Consider the following 19,840-nt stretch of genomic DNA (forward strand, 5'->3'; position numbering starts at 1 on the left):
CCACATATTGACTACTTAATTGAGGTGTGGGGCACCGCCGCTAAAACGAATTTAAATAAAATCCAAATAGCTCAAAACAAACTAGTTAAAACCTTATTTCACTATAATTACCTCACATCTACTGAAAAAATTTATACTGAAACTAAAATAATGAATGTCACCCAAACATATATTTACCTAACTTGTCTACTAATACGAAAAATTTTAGAAAAACGGATACATACACAAATATCGTTCGTAAAAAAAAAACCAATTTCAAAGGATAAAACTTCGAAATGCAAATAATCTAGTCTTACTTCAACACAGGTCCACCTACGGAAAGAGAAGTTTAGTCTATGAAGGGGCTCAAATATATAACAAGTTACCAAGAGACATTCGAGAATTAGAATCCATTAACCGTTTCAAAAAATACCTAAAGTACCACATAATAAATAATGTAAAACTTGTTAAATGATTTACCCTATTAAAATTATAAACTTTATGCCAAATAGTATTATTACCTAAATAAATAAACATTTAAAGCTACCACAAATATTAAATTATCACTATGTTACCTTACTCAATAAGTTTATTTATAGAAGCATGTAAGATATTAATTAGTTATTAAATATTGGCCCTTTACACCAGATAAAACAAAAAAATTAAACTAAAAAAAAATTAAAAAATATATATAAAAAAAACATATAAAAAAATTGCAATAAATATAACATTCAAACTAAGTCAAAACACAAACACACCTAAACATAAAATAGATTACTACTTAAAATTTTACTACCACGAATATTAAATCAATATACTTACATAAATAAGCTTGTTGAATTTACAACAATTTATAAGTATATGAATATTTATCAAAGCATGCTAGATATATATTTATATATATAGGCCCGTTACGCCTAAAAAGAATTAATTGCGTAATATATACATATTAAAAATTTAATAAGAAATTAACAATATAAAAATACTAGCCTCAAATATACTAAAAACTACATTAATTAAATTTAAATTATTGTTACATTAAGTATACGATTAATTAAAAAAAAAAAAAAAAAAAAAAATGCACGCGAAATATAATAAAGAAGTAAAACTTTAAATGAACCTTTATATGTAACCATAATCAATTTAAAATAAGTAACCAAAAAATTAAAAGTTTGTACGCTCACTCTGCCGATGCCGCATCCATCACAATGATACGTTAATGTACGCCGGCGCCTTATCGCCGAGCGCTCGGCGCTGAGCCGCTGCACAACAACTAAACTTGTTCGCATGTCGCTTTTTAAAATTACCTACATATGTGTCGATTTTATATTAAATATTGAATTGTTATTTAAGGAATAACTTAATTAAGCACTGTGCGTTGAACTAGAATTAAGTTAAGTAGTAAGATATTCTCATGTAAGTGAATTTGTAATTCTTATGGGAATAAATAATCTTTAACCGTAATAACCTAACCGCAAAATTAAAATTTTGAAAAAACCCCCGAACGCGTCATAGTGGACTGATTTTCATGAAACATGTCTAAGAACACTTCCGACTAACTCAGCTTTCAAACAAAAAAACTAAATCGAAATTGTTTCATCCGTTCGGGAGCTACGATGCCACAGACAGACACACACACAGATAGACAGACAAACAGACAGACAGACAGACAGACACGTCAAACTTATGACACCCCGTCGTTTTTGCGTCGGGGGTTAAAAAGTCAGAAAATGTTGTTTTCGAATAAAATAACCTGATGCACAGATATCTATAGATTAACATGACTGTGTTGTTTTCGCCTGATTACGTAAAAGCATATTTTAAAAATATTTTTTGCTGTTTTAAGTCATAATAAAATATGGTAATATTTTATTTCGGTTAATTGGATAGTGCTTAATTATATAAGACAGATTTAAAGAAAGGGTCAAGTAGCCTATTATCCATTAATAAAATTTTCTTATTGCCATTACAACTATTAATTATTTGATACATTTTCCCTATGGTTAGTCGTGACAATTGTTTTCTACTATTGTCGCACTTGTTAGCGTGGTGAAACCGATAATTTCTACATAATTATGTAATATTTTGTGACAATTGTCGCACCTGCCACCGATATGAAATTGGGGCATGTCATGGAAAGTACCTATAAAGTCGTATCGTATTAATCCTTTGAGTAGCTACTAGCTTCATTATGATTGGCACCTGAGTGCGTAGCCAAAATGCCACTTGCTCGCTCCGTACCGTAGAATACATACATAACTCTATCGGCGCATTGGTTCAGTAGGCCTAGCACATGATTGCCGCGGGAGTATGTCGCTGCGAGATAGATCACACGTCTTCTTCTAACTGTATTAATGACATAAGGACGGGTAGTCTATCTCGCGGCGACATACTCTCGCGGCAATCATGTGCTAACCCTGCAGCACTCAGTAAAAAAGTTGTTTTATAAAATTTTGGTAACCTCAAACTCTAATGACGTCATCAATATAAAAGAAAACAATAAAATAAAAATAGATAACGTTATTTGTATGGGTACAGAGTTCTCAGGGTAAGTCGTCGCATCAAGAATGCTCAAGAACGCTGTCACTGTCTGCAGCATACTAATAATAAGGAAAAACAGGTAGCAGAAAAACGTTTATATGTACCCATATGGAAATTATGTCAAAAAATATAATGTCATGCAATGAAACGGGTGAACCGATCCGATTTTTTTAAAATAAATCTGTGTAAAAACCGACTCCAATATTATTTGCAAATTTTCATATTTCCAGTAAGATAAACAATATAAACATGCACTTCATCATCACCCTCCTTGCGTTATCCCGGCATTTGGGGTCCGCTCTAACGACTAATCCCAAGATTTGGCGTAGGCACTAGTTTGCGAAAGCGACTGTTATCTGAACTTCCAACCCGGAGGGTAACTATAGGTCTTATTGGAATTAGGTTTCCTCACTATGTTTTCATTCACCGAAAAGCGACTGGCAAATATCTAATGACATTTCACACATAAGTTCCGAAAAACTCATTGGTGCGAGCCGGGGTTCAAATCCGCGACCTCCGGGTTGAAAGTCGCACGCTCTTACCGCTAGGCCACCAACACTTTTTTAGTTCAAACATGCACTTATTTCACTGAAATAGTCTTGTTGACTGTATATACATTCATGCAATGCAAATTTGACCCGATGATGTTAATGACATTTTGGCAATGAACCATATCGTCACTACTTTTAAAAAACCTTGTATCTTCGTCTGTCAATGAAAAGAAAATTGTAGTAAGTATGTATGGAATGCATATAGACTTACTGCGTTTTAACTTTGAGGAGCAGCGTGAGATACGAGATTTTTTAAAAGTAGTGACGATATACATGTAGTACTCTTTTCTCAAATATGTAAACCTCCCTAACATCCAAGAACAAAAATGTATTTATTTAATTTAATAAGTTAATGGTTGATTTTTGAACTGTAAGTACATAACATGACTCAGTGTGTTGTTAGGCATGTCGTTTTAACATATCTACTTTTTTCAACAAAATGTATGATGGTTTTTGCACATACATAACAAAAAGCCCAATGTTTATATATAGTAGAATGTGAGGTGGTCATTACTGCAAGTAGAGATGGTTCGAATATTCGCTAAATATTCGGTATTCGGCATATTCGGCAAGTTTTTCAATGTTCGTATTCGGCCGAATAATTCGGTTGAATTGCCGAATATTTACCGAATAAACAAAGTAAATAACTAAGATCTCGTGTATTCCATTGGATAATAAAGCTTCTATTTTAGTATCTTTCTAAGGAACTACTAAAAAGAGATAATTAATACGTCAAAATATGTAAAAAACCGTAGTTTAAGAGTTGAGAAGAGTTCAGTGTTGTTTTAACTAATTTTTAGTTATCCACTAAATTATAAGAACATAGTTGTAGTAACATATGTAACCATTATCACAGTCATTTAACAGTTTTAATGAACATCCGCTTTAAAAATATGGTGTAACCGAATATTCGGCCGAATGTTCGGTTCGGTAACAGCTGAACCGAATGTTCGGCCGAATATTCGTATTCGGCAAAGCCCATATTCGGCCCATCTCTAACTGCAAGTATTAATTGACTACATCATATAAACTAAATAACTGTCACTATACTCAATACATACAAACACAATAATATACATATAGAAAATATAGAAATATCGTTAGTTCTGTTAGTAGAGCATTTTTTGTACCTAAATTATTTAATATACATTAAATAATTTCGTCTTTTGTCGTTCCATATAATGATATAACGGCAGTCATACCTGAAACAAAAAAATAGATATATTAACTATTAGCTAGCCATAAAGCTTTGAAATTATTAAGATACGAGTATACTATAGACAAGTTTTTTTAATAACCTCATACAGCTCTTCAAGACTAAGGCAGTGGCTTGCGTGGGCGACGGTCGCGCGATGGTCGCGCGACGGCGATGCGACGCATACGAAATCAAACCTTATCGATAAGGAAGTATGAGACGCGACGGCGACGGTCGGTCGCGCGACCGTCGCCCACGCAAGACACGGCGTAACTTACGACGCTCGGCTACCGTATAGTTGGAAAAGCCGGCTGTACTTATTTTTTAGTCGGATAAATTCAAATCATATTCTAAATCAATCGCTTTAATGTTCTGTGTTCCGTCAACTCAAAACTGGGTAAATCATTAACCTTTAACCTCAATTTATGTCTTAAGTATAATTTTATGCTAAATATTCAGTCACGCCCATTCTACAGATACGAGTCTGTATCATCAGCTAGTAACAATTTCCCGCCAGCTACGAATGATCTTGAACTTGATCTTTGCGAGAGAATGTCTCGTTGAGTCTCGACTCACGGGGCTAATGCCCTCGGATGGGACTCAAGGACATAATGTGCTATAATAAATTTCTTATAATAAAAAATGAACAGCGGCACATGAGGAAGACTTTCCTGCTGACAGTTACGATCAATTGTTGCCCTATCAAGTTGAATTTACAGGCTTGTTTTTAATTTGTAAGGGCTCATGGGTGCAAAAACTTTACAAGCTCGTCAGGCTTCTTATGGGATCTTTGTCGAATAAATGCTACTTGGTATATGTTCGTCACGGCGACTGTCTTCAGTATTATTCAGAATATAATAATATGGGAGATGAGCCTTAGCGTGTACCACGCCTAAACGAGGGTAATCAACTTTTTATGTAATCATTTGAAATGTCACGATAATTTATATTAAAAAATATTTTAAGCGGGTTACTCACGTGTTAAGTCGATATAGCGTTCGACATGTTTCGATCCATTTTCGAGGATCTTTCTCAAGAGTAGCGACCCCGCCTTTACATATCGACACACACACAGAGCAAGCGCCCGCAATATGCGTCGCGCTCTCGATATGTAAAGGCGGGGTCGCTCGCTACTAAATTTTATATTTATGTTAACTATCGGACATAAATAAAATAGGGGTCAAATAGGAAGTAATAGGACCGGTTTATACCATCTCCATTATCCCTTAGAAGAATCTTTATACCTATGTATTAGAAAATAATCAAAAGTATACATTGTGTAAAAAATAACGTACAAATAAAAACAATCTTGAGTTTTAATGCAGATGTCCGACATGACCCGCCATTTGACGACTGGTCTGGCGTAGTCGGTAGTGATAGTGAGCCTGCCTGCTACGCCGAGGTTCGAATCCCGGTAAGGGCATTTATTTATGTGATGAACACAGATATTTGTTCCTGAGTCATGGATGTTTTCTATGTATATAAGTATGTATTTATCTATATAAGTATGTTTATCGTCGTCTAGCACCCTGATGAGCACCCATAGTACAAGCTTTGCTTAGTTTGGGGCAAGGTTGATCTGTGTAAGGTGTCCCCCAATATTTATTTACATACTTATTTTATTTTATTATGATAACAATAAAAAAATCGATATTTTATAGATTTTTTTTTAATCAGGCCAAGGTCACTTGCGCAACTTGTGCAAGCACCCCTTTCTTACCTATAACGATGACACGTGTCATTTTTGATACGATAATGAGAAATTGATATTAAAGACAATCAACGAGACCAATTATAATATGACTTTTATTGCATTAGAATACCTGTCTCATTAGTCTATGCACTTTGATATTATTTCGTGTAAGATGCATTCCTACATATTTACAGGAAAATTACTCAAAATAATGGATATGTCGTGGTTCGTCGTATTCATAATAATGTATACATACACCGTGTTTTTTGTTTTCCGTTAAATTGAACACGTCGTTAGGTTCATTATCAGAAACCATCCTGTATATAGCTTTTAGTTAAATTCGCAAAAAAAAACTTCATAATTTTCATACATAATAAATTAATTAATCAGTGTGAGGGATGTGAGGGTTCTTAAGAATAGCATTCAAGTTAATGTCAAGTGATTGACGGCACACGTCAAAACAAATAACATTAGAAAGTGGTAAAGGCTGTCACACACGTATGCAGTAATTATTTTAATTTTTTTAATAAGTCAAGATGCTAGTTTCTTAGAGAAATTAATTGTATTTAATCTAAAGAAACTTCTCTTAAAGTTAACGTAAATCAATAAAACCGGCCAAGAGCGTGTCGGGCCACGCTCAGTGTAGGGTTCCGTAGTTTTCCGTATTTTTCTCAAAAACTACTGAACCTATCAAGTTCAAAACAATTTTCCTAGAAAGTCTTTATAAAGTTCTACTTTTGTGATTTTTTTCATATTTTTTAAACATATGGTTCAAAAGTTAGAGGGGGGGGGACGCACTTTTTTTTCCTTTAGGAGCGATTATTTCCGAAAATATTAATATTATCAAAAAATGATCTTAGCAAACCCTTATTCATTTTTAAATACCTATCCAACAATATATCACACGTTGGGGTTGGAATGAAAAAAAATATCAGCCCCCACTTTACATGTAGGGGGGGTACCCTACATTTTAAATTTTAAATTTTAAATTATTTATTCAATAAAAGTAAAACAGTTTTTACATAAAACTTTCCGCCAAACTGTAGAACAGTTTGTTGGCAGGAATAGGCTCCCTTTCATCACATTTACTGTTGTTTCTTAACCTTAGGTGCTAAAGTGTTAGTACAAGTTACAAACATAGTTAGTTACTTAATACTAATTACTAAATAATTTTATTTTATTTTAATTACGTAATTTTATTAACTAAAGTTGCTATCAGTTTCAAATTGTTTCAACATAAACTTTTTTAATTTTGATTTAAATACATTTTTGCTGGTGCTTTTTCTAATGCTTAATGGTATATTGTTATAAATCTTAGGTACAAGATAAGATCTAGTCCTTTTTCCATAATAATTAACTTTCCTGGGTACAATCAATGCTTCCTTAGCCAATTTTCTACGCAATAGTGGTTTAGTAACAGGGACTTTAAACTCACAGGGTTCATATTGTTCCACTGCGATCTGAAAAGACACTCTCTCAAGGACCGGCAACATATTACATTTAATAAATAATTTATTATAATCTCCTCTACAAAGTAGTTTTGTTTTCTTATCCACTAAAGCTTTCATAAACCTAATCTGCAGTAGTTTGATTTTATCAAGGTATGTTTTAAATGTTCTGCCATATGTGCTAAGACCATAAGAAAGTATCGAGTCAGCAAGTGCATAATATACTGCATATAAGGTTGCCCTGTCTGTGAGAAACTTGAGGTGGTGAAACTTCACAAGCACAGCCCGCAGCTTTTGACACACCAACTCCACGTGTGCACTCCATGTGAAGTGGTAGTCTATGGTCAGACCCATGTACCTGTAACCTAATAAAACATTTTTTTCCATTTTTTATTTTTGCACTTTGTTGGCGTGATTGACATACATATTGGTACCAAATTTCAGCTTTCTAGTGCTAACGGTTACTGAGATTATCCGCGGACGGACGGACGGACGGACGGACGGACGGACGGACGGACGGACAGACAGACATGGCGAAACTATAAGGGTTCCTAGTTGACTACGGAACCCTAAAAACACGGTATATATAATTATATCTATGAAATATGTGTGAAAATGTACATACATATAAAACTTTACGAGAATGCAAGGGACGAAGAAAGGATCCTACATATTTAAAGTAGAACTGATTTTTTTTTATTCGTAAACACTGACAAGACAAATAATACATAACAGAAACATAAGTAGAAGGAATGAAGTGCCACAAAATGATCTCATGTCATTAATTGAGATCGAATCACGGAAGGCACCTTAAGGCACAAATATATTATTTTGTGATAACCAGACCATAACCAGATATCGTAACTTTTCCAGCTATTTTGCTGCAGCACTGTCGCGTTAAAGGATTATATATGTCCATATTACTGTTATTAATCCTATTGGTTAATCAGGATTAATTACAGTAAAAAAACCGGCCAAGAGCGTGTCGCGCCACGCCGTAGTTTCCCGTATTTTTATCAAAAACTGTTTAACCTATCAAGTTCAAAATAATTTTCCTAGAAAGTCTTTAGAAAGTTCTATTTTAGTGATTTTTCTTATATTTTTTAAACTTATGGTTCAAAAGTTAGACGCATTTTTTAAAACTTTTGAAGCGATTATTTCCGAAAATATTGATAATATCAAAAAATGATTATCGTAAACCCCTATTCATTTTTCAATACCTATCCAAAATATATCACACGTTAGGGTTGAAATGAAAAAGAAAATACAAAAAACAAAAGGGTACAAAAACTTTTTATCCACTTTTTATTTTTGCACTTTGTCGGCGTATTTGATATACTCGTACATATTGGCACCAAATTTGAGCTTCCTAGTGCTAACGGTCACTGAGTTTATCCGCAGACGGACGGACGGACAGACAGACATGGCGAAACTATAAGGGTTCCTAGTTGACTACGGATAATGAGCCTTAATTGATAATCTAGTTTAAATCTACCTAGAAAACACATCTACCTATGTATTGCTGGAAAAGTTACGATGTCTGCCTTAACAGGTTCGTTGACACGAGACGTCTGTTTTATAAAAAAAAATACACGTATTTCTATTGAATCTGGGTCCACTCACCATTTAAAATTGCATTTGTCCAGTTATATTAAATTTTATTTGTGGGCGGCCGAGGAGGTTATTGCACCTGAGGATTCACGATGTTGCTAGACAATCGATAGACTAGACTACTTAAATATTATTCATTTGCATTTTTAACCTCCGACGCAAAAAGGACGGGGTGTTATAAGTTTGACGTGTCTGTCTATCTGTGTGTGTCTCTATCTGTGGCATCGTAGCTCCTGAAAGTCCTGAACGGATGAACCGATTTAGATTTAGTTTTTTTGTTTGAAAGCTGAGTTAGTCGGGAGTGTTGTTAGCCATGTTTTATGAAAATCGGTCCACTATGTCGGGGTTTTTTTTTTTCAAAATTTTAATTTTGTTGTTAGGTTATAGAGCCTATTTTACAAAAGTTTTACAATCTTACCACTATCATAAAACATTAGTACATCGCCGTGTCAGCCTGTTTGTTTGTATGTTCGCGATAAAATCAAAAACAAACGGATGTTAATGCGGTTTTCGCATATGGAATAGATTTATGATTGAAGAAGGTTTAGGTATATGAAATATATCGATATTTTTTGATCAAGTCGGAAAAATCACGCTGCCGAGCTTTAATCGAAAAGCCCAAACCGTTTGAGGCATTACAAAACAAGGTATGGTCCGTATGGTGTTGGTGATATTATTTATTTGAAAAGATATTTCAATGACATTACAGATAAATCCAATGCGTCATGAAACTTAAATTAAAAAAAAAACAGTAAATAAGAACATGAAAAAAATAACAATAAAAGTTTACAACTAAACAGTTGATATTGCTCTTTCATTGGTCTACAAAAAGGTCCGCGATGTCTATCTTAATTAATATGTTTAAAAAGCAAACTTGCTGTCACTTTTTACGCTTTACTCCCTATGTGAAGCCGGGGTGCTAACTAGTAGACTTTTAAAAGATGTGATGGCTACCTACAATTTTTTTTCTGTAAAAGTCACTCAAATAAACGCATTCTTATTGGAGCCTTCGTCGCACGTTTAACAATCGGATCGCGTGAATAATTTCATTTGCATTCCTGCGTCATAGCGTCTACTCCAAGGGCGAGGACTAGGGATGCCACGAATATTCAACAAATATTCGATATTCGGCCAGTTTGCCGAATGTTTAGTATTCGGCCAAAAGTTCCCTATAGTAGAGGAGATATAGCCTTGGGGGTCATAATAATTACCACAGAACTGAAGTTTGGTTTTTTTAGTTCTTTGTGTGTGTCTTTTTGACATACTAAAAATATAGTAAAATATATTTATGAAAAATGCGTTTTTTCGACCGCCAAAAGTTGTATGAAAAATTACTATGGAAAAAAAAATCCTAAAATTTAAAAATCGTCTCTGGTATCAACTTATGGGGAATTAGGCGGCAAATTTTTTTATAGCGTTGATGTTTAGCAAAAATATAAATATTTTTCACTATTTTGGTAAAATAAAAAATGATAAAAATCATAAATTTGATGAAAGGAAGTAATTAAAACATAAATTTCAGCAATGTAATTTTTTTCATATGTCCCACACCATGGTAAATACGGGTACGATCCGCCTGGTGATTAACAGTTACGGTAGCCTATGACGCCTGCCAATCTAGAGCCTCCACATGTGCGTTGCTGGCCCTTTAGGGTACCTTTCCACTAGAGATGCGCAACGTGATAGTGTTTGATATCCACCAATCATGTTCACTGTTCACAAAGCGTAGCGCTAGTAGGAACGGGTTCGACTAAGCTGATTGTGGATATCAGAAGCATCCATAACACATCTCTGGTGGAAAGGCACCCTTAACAGTCCTCAGCTAGCTCGCAGGATAACGCGCGTCCGCGGGAGAAAAATCCTCCTAATGGGTAACCGTATTTACCATGAACTTGTATTTGGTGGGGTTCAATATAAGTATATAAATTGTCGCATCCCATAAAAAACTGTCGATAAAGCATTATATCGAACACGAGAGAAAACCAAAACCTAATAATCATCGGTTTTTCTAGTCATAAATCTGCGCATCCACACACCCTGGACCCGTATATGGTCGCACACTGCGGCTTCTTCTTCTTCAACCTAGCGTTTTCCCGGCCTAGCGCCAGGGTCCGCTTTCCTACTCAGTCTTCTCCACTTTGCCCGGTCTTCAGCATACTTAGACGTGAGATTGTTCTCTTGTATGTCCGCTCCCACGACGTCCAGCCAGCGCTTCTTTGGGCTACCGGGGCCGCGTGACTTAGAGCCTTGGACAGCGAGATTAAGGCATCTGTTTTCGATGTAGGCTTAGGAGGATTTTTCTCCCGCGGACGCGCGTTATCCTGCGAGCTAGCTGAGGACTGTTAAGGGTGCCTTTCCACTAGAGATGTGTTATGGATGCTTCTGATATCCACAATCAGCTTAGTCGAACCCGTTCCTACTAGCGCTACGCTTTGTGAACATTGAACATGATTGGTGGATATCAAACACTATCACGTTGCGCATCTCTAGTGGAAAGGTACCCTAAAGGGCCAGCAACGCACATGTGGAGGCTCTAGATTGGCAGGCGTCATAGGCTACCGTAACTGTTAATCACCAGGCGGATCGTACCCGTATTTACCATGGTGTGGGACATATGAAAAAAATTACATTGCTGAAATTTATGTTTTTTATTACTTCCTTTCATCAAATTTATGATTTTTATCATTTTTTATTTTACCAAAATAGTGAAAAATATTTATATTTTTGCTAAACATCAACGCTATAAAAAAATTTGCCGCCTAATTCCCCATAACTTGATACCAAAGACGATTTTTAAATTTTAGGATTTTTTTCGATAGTAATTTTTCATACAACTTTTGGCGGTCGAAAAAACGCATTTTGCATAAATATATTTTACTATATTTTTAGTATGTCAAAAAGACACACACAAAGAACTAAAAAAACCAAACTTCGGTTCTGTGGGAATTATTATGACCCCCCCCCATACAAATTCTCATTCCACTCCTCTACTACTACTATTCAAACGGCTACCGAATATCTTACACTTAACTAAAAAGATAAAACAATATAAATAATGGTAAACCACAACTTATATCGTCACTACTTTAAAAAAATCTCGTATCTCACGCTGCTTCTCAAAGTTAAAACGCAGTAAGTCTATATGCATTCCATACATACTTACTACAATTTTGTTTGCATTGACAGACGAAGATACAAGCTTTTTTAAAAGTAGTGACGATATACTTATGTATTTCAATGTTTAGGAGAAATGTTTTCTTAAATACAAAGGCTGTTAATGTTAAACATTTTATTGACACTGACGACAACAGTTCTGAACAAAAAAAAAAACATTCTTATAGATGTTAACTTTCGTGAGACAAATTTTATATACCTATTGAAAAGCATGGAATGTAGCCGCAGAAAACAATCAGGCCCGATGAATAATCTCCATCCAATTAATCCGAAATAGCGACATAATAAACGGTTCTACCGTACCTTTCAATAATTAAATCCAATCTTATCTAACTTTGTGTTTTGCAGGTACACATTTCATAATAAAAGAGATTCGAAACTGTACAAATGCCTTAAATATTCGGCTATTCGACCGATAGTAAGGCCTATAAGTCCTATAACATTCAGTATTCGGCCAAAACCATTGTTCGGGACATCTCTAACAAGAACTGCATGTAAAATAAACCGGAAAGTAATTGAACTTAGCAAAAGAGCATTTGTTAGTTTATTTTATATGGGAGCAACGATGTGCCACAGCTATAGGCAATCACAGCAAGGCTTGTTTATTACTCTTTGTTTATAAGTTATAAAGATACGATATAATTATTAAGCTGTGGCAATCGTGTGGTTGAGGCGAATAACTTTCAAAGCGTAGGTTTCATGAATACATTTATACATTTCTCAGAATATAACTTTCAAAGGTAGGTTAACTTTGTTTGATTAAGGAAAACATTGGGATAAAACTAATATTTCCCCCCGTGTGAGGTCAGAGAACGGATCTCTTAGTAAAATTGGTTCTAACTTATGTCGAAATATTTATGATTCTTTAATATGAATAGAATTAATTATTTTGAGAGTAATGAGTAAAGTAATGAAATCAGTGATTTCAAGACAATTGTCAACAAGAAAGCCGATGAGGTATCTAAAGTAGAGTCTGTCCGGAAAATCAAGAGTCGTGAAATGTATGGGGTCCAATACATTCCCCGACTCTTGACAGTCCAAACAGACTCTAATAAAATTAGCAGCGTGATAATATAATTTGCTTATTACATTTTACGTCAGTTTGATACATTATTTGAAAAAATTTAAAAGTGGAAAATGTCTGCCTTGGGTGAGACTTGAACTCACGGCCTCTGGATAAATATTCCAGCGCTCTGCCAACTGAGCCACCAAGACCTCAACCAAGCCAGCGAAATTTTCCACTACTAAGGTCAATGGGATCCAGAGGCCGTGAGTTCAAGTCTCACCCAAGGCAGACATTTTCCACTTTTAAATTTATTCTAAGCCTAGTGGCATCGATTGCAATGCTAATCTGGTCCAAATAACTGGTCCACATGTTTTACAATGTTTGCATTATTAAATAGAGTGTCCACCGGTTATATATCGTGGGCGTGTTCAGTGGATACATGTAGAACTCAATATCATAGTGTAGGTAATAATGGAAAAAATGGATTAGTTACAATTGCCCCCCAGTCGAGATTTGTACCGCTGTTCCATATGCAATTTATTGATATACTTCCTTGAGGTTTGAGCCAGGTTGAGTTATCGATCGCCCATCGGGTTTTCCGCACCAAGACCATGATTATATGACGCATATTGTCGTCATAGGTTACCTAAAACCATGATTGATAATGATATGTGCGTCACGGAAACAACACAGAGTGACATTCTGATGAAAATATATTTTTAACCCCCGAAACGACGGGGTGTTACAAGTTTGACGTGTCTGTCTGTCTGTCTGTGTGTGTGTCTGTCTGTGGCATCGTAGCTTCCGAACGGACGAACCGATTTCGATTTAGTTTTTTGTTTGAAAGCTGAGTTAGTCGGAGTGTTCTTAGCCATGTCATGTTTCATGAAAATCGGTCCACTCTGTCGCGGTCGGGGTTTTTTCAAAATTTTAATTTTGTGGTTAGGTTATTAACATTTAAAAAATATTTGTCATACAAACCGTACTATGAAAATTCAACGAATGCATCTGTAAATTTTCGAGGTCCATGAACCCGAGAGTTCATGGCCAAATTTGGTTGTATATTCATATTTATGAATGCATAGTAAATTCGTGACAGAGGCAGATCGAAATAAACATACTTTTATAAATACATATAAAAGGGAGATATTTAGTGTCGACCAAAGTTTACTCACTTAATATACCTAAATATATAGTAACTATCTTCTCTAATTTTAAACTCTTTATTTACATGAACATATTTACATATAATTATATAAGAAACTAAGACTAAACTTAAAAGCTAGCTAATGTCTAAAATAGGCCCTTGAGAGGCATTGTACCAAGGATACTGGCGACATTTCCTCGCTGTATCGCAATGCTGATACGTTGTGCGAGGAAGTCGCCAGCTCCTTGGTCACCAGTTACCTCAACCAGACGCTTCGCGATTTCTGTGAACAACTTGTTCGCGCTGGGGCCCCATGAACCTAGAGTTTCTACACCAAAGGGTACAAAAAGGTATTTTTTGCCAAGACTTTTGTATTTATTACGTTTCAAAATTTCGGCACTTTCTGCCGCTGTGCCCGCTTTTATCTGATTTAGTATTAATATGTGACACAATTTATTCTACACCAAATAACAAATGCCTACGTATCTTACATCAAATCAATAGATAAATATGCAACAACCAATATCGCCGAGTTATCAAAATCGTTCAATGATAAACATTGCAATAGATCAAAAGAATTTTTGCGTAACATCAATTATGATATAATATAACGCACAACCTGTATGAATCAGTCAGAAATGCCGCCCGTTCTTCGCTCCGTCATGTAAGTTTTCCGTTGTCATGTAAACAGATTATCTAGAAACAGTGCTATTATTTATTTAATAATCAATTTACATCGTTTACTTATAGTAAACAGTTTATAACATTATGTGATTAATTGAATGATTGTATTACCGACCAATGTTATACATGTACGTTTAAGAAATTCCTTTAATTATTTTAATAATTTAGCGTCTGCAAGGAACAGATATTTCTTTTTATTTATCCATTAGTCTTTAGTCTGTTTTAATGTACGTGTTTCAATAGCTGATTTACATGATATAACATATTATAGGAATAATCCGAAACTAAATATATGATTCAAATGTATATACTATTTGCGAAGCTAGAACTTATTCAAACTCACAGATTACTGTAAAATTGGTTTCCCTAATTACTTTAAACAATTTTAGTTTAATTTAACATTGATCACGTCAACATTTCAGTACGCGACGGATATAAACAATTATAGATAATCGAAAAACAAAATTAAATAATCACAATATAATATTAAATATGAACAAAATAATACCCAGAATTAAATATGTATTAAGTATTCGAATCATTTTTTTGACATTAGCCCTATCACACTGTGCCATGGCTATCGCAGAACGTTTATGGAATTATACTTAAACAGATACTTATGTCATCATCGTGACCGCCCAGTTTCTGCGTCAAACGCATTTCAATCTGTAATTAGGTGATTCCCAGGTCTGCCACACTTTACAGACCGGAGTCTGCAATTGTAAACCTTGTTCTCATACCATTCAATGAATTTTGAAGTGCAGATACCGAAGTCGGGCATAGTTAAAAGCATCACTTAGTTAGCAAGGTTGCTCTCAAAACCTTACATTAGGCATCACTTGCTTCGTTTAATGGCACAGATTGCTCTTGACACTCAGCCAGGCGTATCTGTTATAATTACTAAGTAGAAGTCAGAGCATGGAAAATTTCTAGAGAATCTTGAGGGCGTAGTCATTCATGAACGCGATTTTAAGGTAGCAAGTGCTAGCAACGCATGTATCGAGACTACGCTGTTTTTTAATATTTTTAACCACTTTCTTGAAATAAAATTTAAGGAGTTTATGGGCCTTTTTTTTTTCAAAGTTGTCCACCCCACTTTTTTTGTAACATGGGTATTTTTCTTTCTGATAGGAGAAAAAAAATGTCCCAAGATTTCAAAACATTTTTTCGAACCTTCCATTCCGTTACCACCATACGAAATGTATGAAAAAACGGTAACGGAAAGGGAAAAAAACCTTGGGACCTTTTTTCTCCTATTAGAATTGAAAGAGCTCGCGATTCTGAGTGGAAACCACATAAAAAATTCCAATTCCAAAATAAAGTGGGTAGGACAACTTTGAAAAAAATGGCCCTTATTGTCAAGGCATTATACCTGCATTATCAATTCGAGTTACAAATAATGTAGTAAATAAAGTGTCGTATTCGTTTCAGATGAAACATCAGCGCGCGCCGATCGCGGCAGCACTATGGATCTTATTCGCCGCCTCCGTCGGCGACGGCCAGATCGTGAACCCCGTGGTCTCCCTGGCCAACTTCCTGAACGAGGGCGGCCACCAGTACGACAACGAGCCCCCCGACCAGGCCGACCTGCTCCCGGAGTACGACTACATCATCGTCGGCGCCGGCACCGCCGGCTGCGTCCTAGCTAACCGCCTCACTGAAGTCAAAGAATGGAAAGTCTTACTATTAGAAGCCGGGGTGAACGAAAACTTTATCATGGATATCCCGCTGGTAGCTAACTACTTACAGTTCTCGTCCGCAAACTGGAAGTATAAAACGAAAGCATCGTCCAAGTATTGCGCCGGGTTCGAGAACAAACAGTGCAACTGGCCCCGCGGCAAAGTAGTCGGAGGCTCCAGTGTACTTAACTATATGATCTACACCAGGGGATCACCCTACGACTTCGATAACTGGAAAGCGATGGGCAACGAAGGCTGGGGATGGGAGGACGTACTTCCTTATTTCAAAAAGGTTGAAAACTTTAACATACGTTCGTCTTATGACCCGAAATATCATGAGCAGGGTGGCCACGTTAATATTGAACATGCGCCTTTTCGTACTACAAAAGGAAAAGCATGGGTAAAAGGAGCCCAAGAGTTAGGGTTCAAATATGGCGATTATAACGGTGCCACTCCAGCCGGAGTGTCATTTTTGCAGCTCTCTATGAAAAACGGAACACGCCACAGTTCCAGTCGGGCCTACTTGCACCCTATTAACGGGAGAAAAAATCTTCACCTGTCAAAGGGAAGTCTAGCGACCAAACTGATTTTAGATGATAGCAAAACCAGAGTAATAGGTGTAGAGTTTGAAAAACATAATATGAAATACAAAATATTTGCAAAAAAAGAAGTAATCTTATCGGCCGGAGCTCTTAACTCGCCTCAACTACTGATGTTATCAGGAATAGGACCAAGAAGTCATTTGGAAGAAATGAAAATACCTGTAATGAAAGATCTAGCAGTCGGTTACAATCTGATGGACCACATTGCGGCTGGAGGGGTACAGTACATAGTACGGCCACAAAACGTATCTATATCTACGGAGTATATATTTAGTCATTTAGATGTGGTTTTTAAATGGATGAGAACACATAAAGGACCACTATCGATACCTGGAGGATGCGAAGCTCTAATTTTCATGGACTTGAAAGACAAGTTCAATACTACTGGATGGCCGGATATGGAGCTGTTATTTATAACCGGTGGGCTAAATTCGGACCCATTGCTACGCAGAAATTTTGGTTTCGACGACCAAATATTTGCTGACACCTATGGTCCACTCGGCAGAGCCGAAGCATTCATGATATTCCCTATGTTAATGAGGCCGAAATCGCGCGGGAGGGTGATGCTACAGAGTAGGAACCCTAAAGCTTCGCCTTTATTGATTCCAAATTATTTTGACGATCCAGAAGATTTGCAGAAAATTGTAGAGGGGATTAAAGTTAGTATTCAAATAGCGCGGCAACCTTCGATGAAGAAAATGGGGACAAAAATGTACGATGTACCTATAGAAGAATGTTTACAATATGGTCCATTTGGAAGCGATGAATACTTTGCGTGTCAAGCGCGGATGTTTACGTTTACAATCTACCACCAAAGCGGGACTTGCAAGATGGGACCAGCGAGCGATCCGACAGCTGTAGTCGACCCTAGGCTAAGACTTCATGGGATTCAAAATTTAAGAGTGGTTGATGCCAGTGTGATGCCGGCAGTAACGTCGGGGCATACAAATGCTCCCACTTTTATGATAGCAGAAAAGGCTGCAGATATGATCAAAGAAGATTGGGGTAAATGGAGATGACCTGCTGCGGTACCAGATATTGATTAGTTGATTTTCTGTCACGACATTCGAGGCAGAATACTTTGGTGAAATATGTGAAATTAACATTGCCAGTATTTAATGTGTTACGATAATCTAATCAAGGTGAAAAATAGTAGAAGCGAACTTTTTTTCGGCGACTATTATATTTATATGACTTTAAATATTTCGATTTATAAAAATAAGTAGTTGATAATAAGAAATTCGGAAATATCGTCAAAATAATTATTACCACTTGGGTGTCTCCGAGGGCTTTAATCATTCTGGGATTCAGGTTCCAGAGTATCACAGGCAAAGTTTTTCAATTCCTAGAGTTGATCAGACATACGTCAAAATAAGTCGTAACGTAACTTTCTATTCTTCGTAAGTTTCCAACTGAGCTATTAGGTTTGACAGATACACATGTAACAGTAATATACATGCATTTATGTATGAAACCAAAGACACCGATTTATTAATTTCATAATTCAAATTAAATTTTAAACGCCTTAGACCATACTTGCGGCAATCGCGGCATTAATGACCTGATATGTCAAATTTAGTGTAGGCGTTTAAATCTGTAGAATAATCACTGTAGGTATTTGATGTTGCGGTAGATAACTTGGACAGCAAATATACGATATTACGTTATTTATGTTTATACATAACACTCTAATATTGATTCGTATAATACTTACATGTTTGAGGATATAATGTAATTGAGTGTCCTCAATGGTCAATTGCACTAGATATTTTGTTAAAAACAAGGCTAGGTAATACGACCGTCATATTGAAACATAATAAAAATAATTTAGAACTCATTTATGAGTCGAATTCGTGCACACTGCAGAGTGTATAATACAGCTGCCATATAATGTGCGCCATTTAATCGTTGACATTGATATAAAGAAGACTGAAGGCCGGGTGTAAGTGTTACAGGGAGGCAACAACAGTCGCGGTAGACACCAAGTTACACGGAACAGGGTTTTTTTTTAGAACCTAGGACATAGACTTACAAACCACAAACGGGTGACAGAAGGGGAACAAAAAATAGCTGTCCATTATGTTTAAGGGGTAGTAATAAATTCCTTGGATGAAGTACAAAGGTGATGTACTATGGGATTTACTCTAGGATGGCTGACTTCCTAAAGACACAAACTGTGATGAAATAATAAGTTAATAACTATTTATTGACAATTATTATGTGTGTCCTCAATTAATTATTAATAAGGAATAAATCACGTAATTTATTTTGTATTTTTAAGTAGAAAATGTTTTAAGTGGGGTATAAAATATTCTCATGTGTGTTTCTAACAGAAACACAAGCAGTTTTAAACCAAATATACAAATGCCATAAAGCCATGTGTTTATTTATTTATCAACCCGTACCCTAGCAATAGCTTATACAGAATCACATTACCATAGTGGAAAAGGCCTTTTTTGCAATGAGATACCAAAGTGGCACTTTACCCTAGGCGGGAAACAGTTGAAAAAGCAATACTTACATGTCACTT

General features: G+C 35.8%; 2 protein-coding genes across 3 annotated transcripts in view; one reads left to right on the plus strand and one right to left on the minus strand.

Moving 5' to 3' along the window:
• LOC125236511 (glucose dehydrogenase [FAD, quinone]-like) overlaps positions 1-19,684 on the plus strand; it is a 28,591-nt gene extending 8,907 nt beyond the window's left edge. For both annotated transcript variants that reach the window (XM_048143333.1, XM_048143334.1), the window contains exon 2: positions 16,461-19,684. In XM_048143333.1, the coding sequence (XP_047999290.1) occupies positions 16,461-18,329 (1,869 nt within the window). In that variant the 3' untranslated portion in view covers positions 18,330-19,684. The remainder of the gene's footprint in view (positions 1-16,460) is intronic.
• LOC125236514 (flotillin-2) overlaps positions 1-19,840 on the minus strand; it is a 490,988-nt gene that overhangs the window by 368,407 nt on the left and 102,741 nt on the right.

This window comes from Leguminivora glycinivorella, chromosome 19 (genome assembly GCF_023078275.1).
Source record: "Leguminivora glycinivorella isolate SPB_JAAS2020 chromosome 19, LegGlyc_1.1, whole genome shotgun sequence".
Lineage (NCBI taxonomy): Eukaryota > Metazoa > Arthropoda > Insecta > Lepidoptera > Tortricidae > Leguminivora > Leguminivora glycinivorella.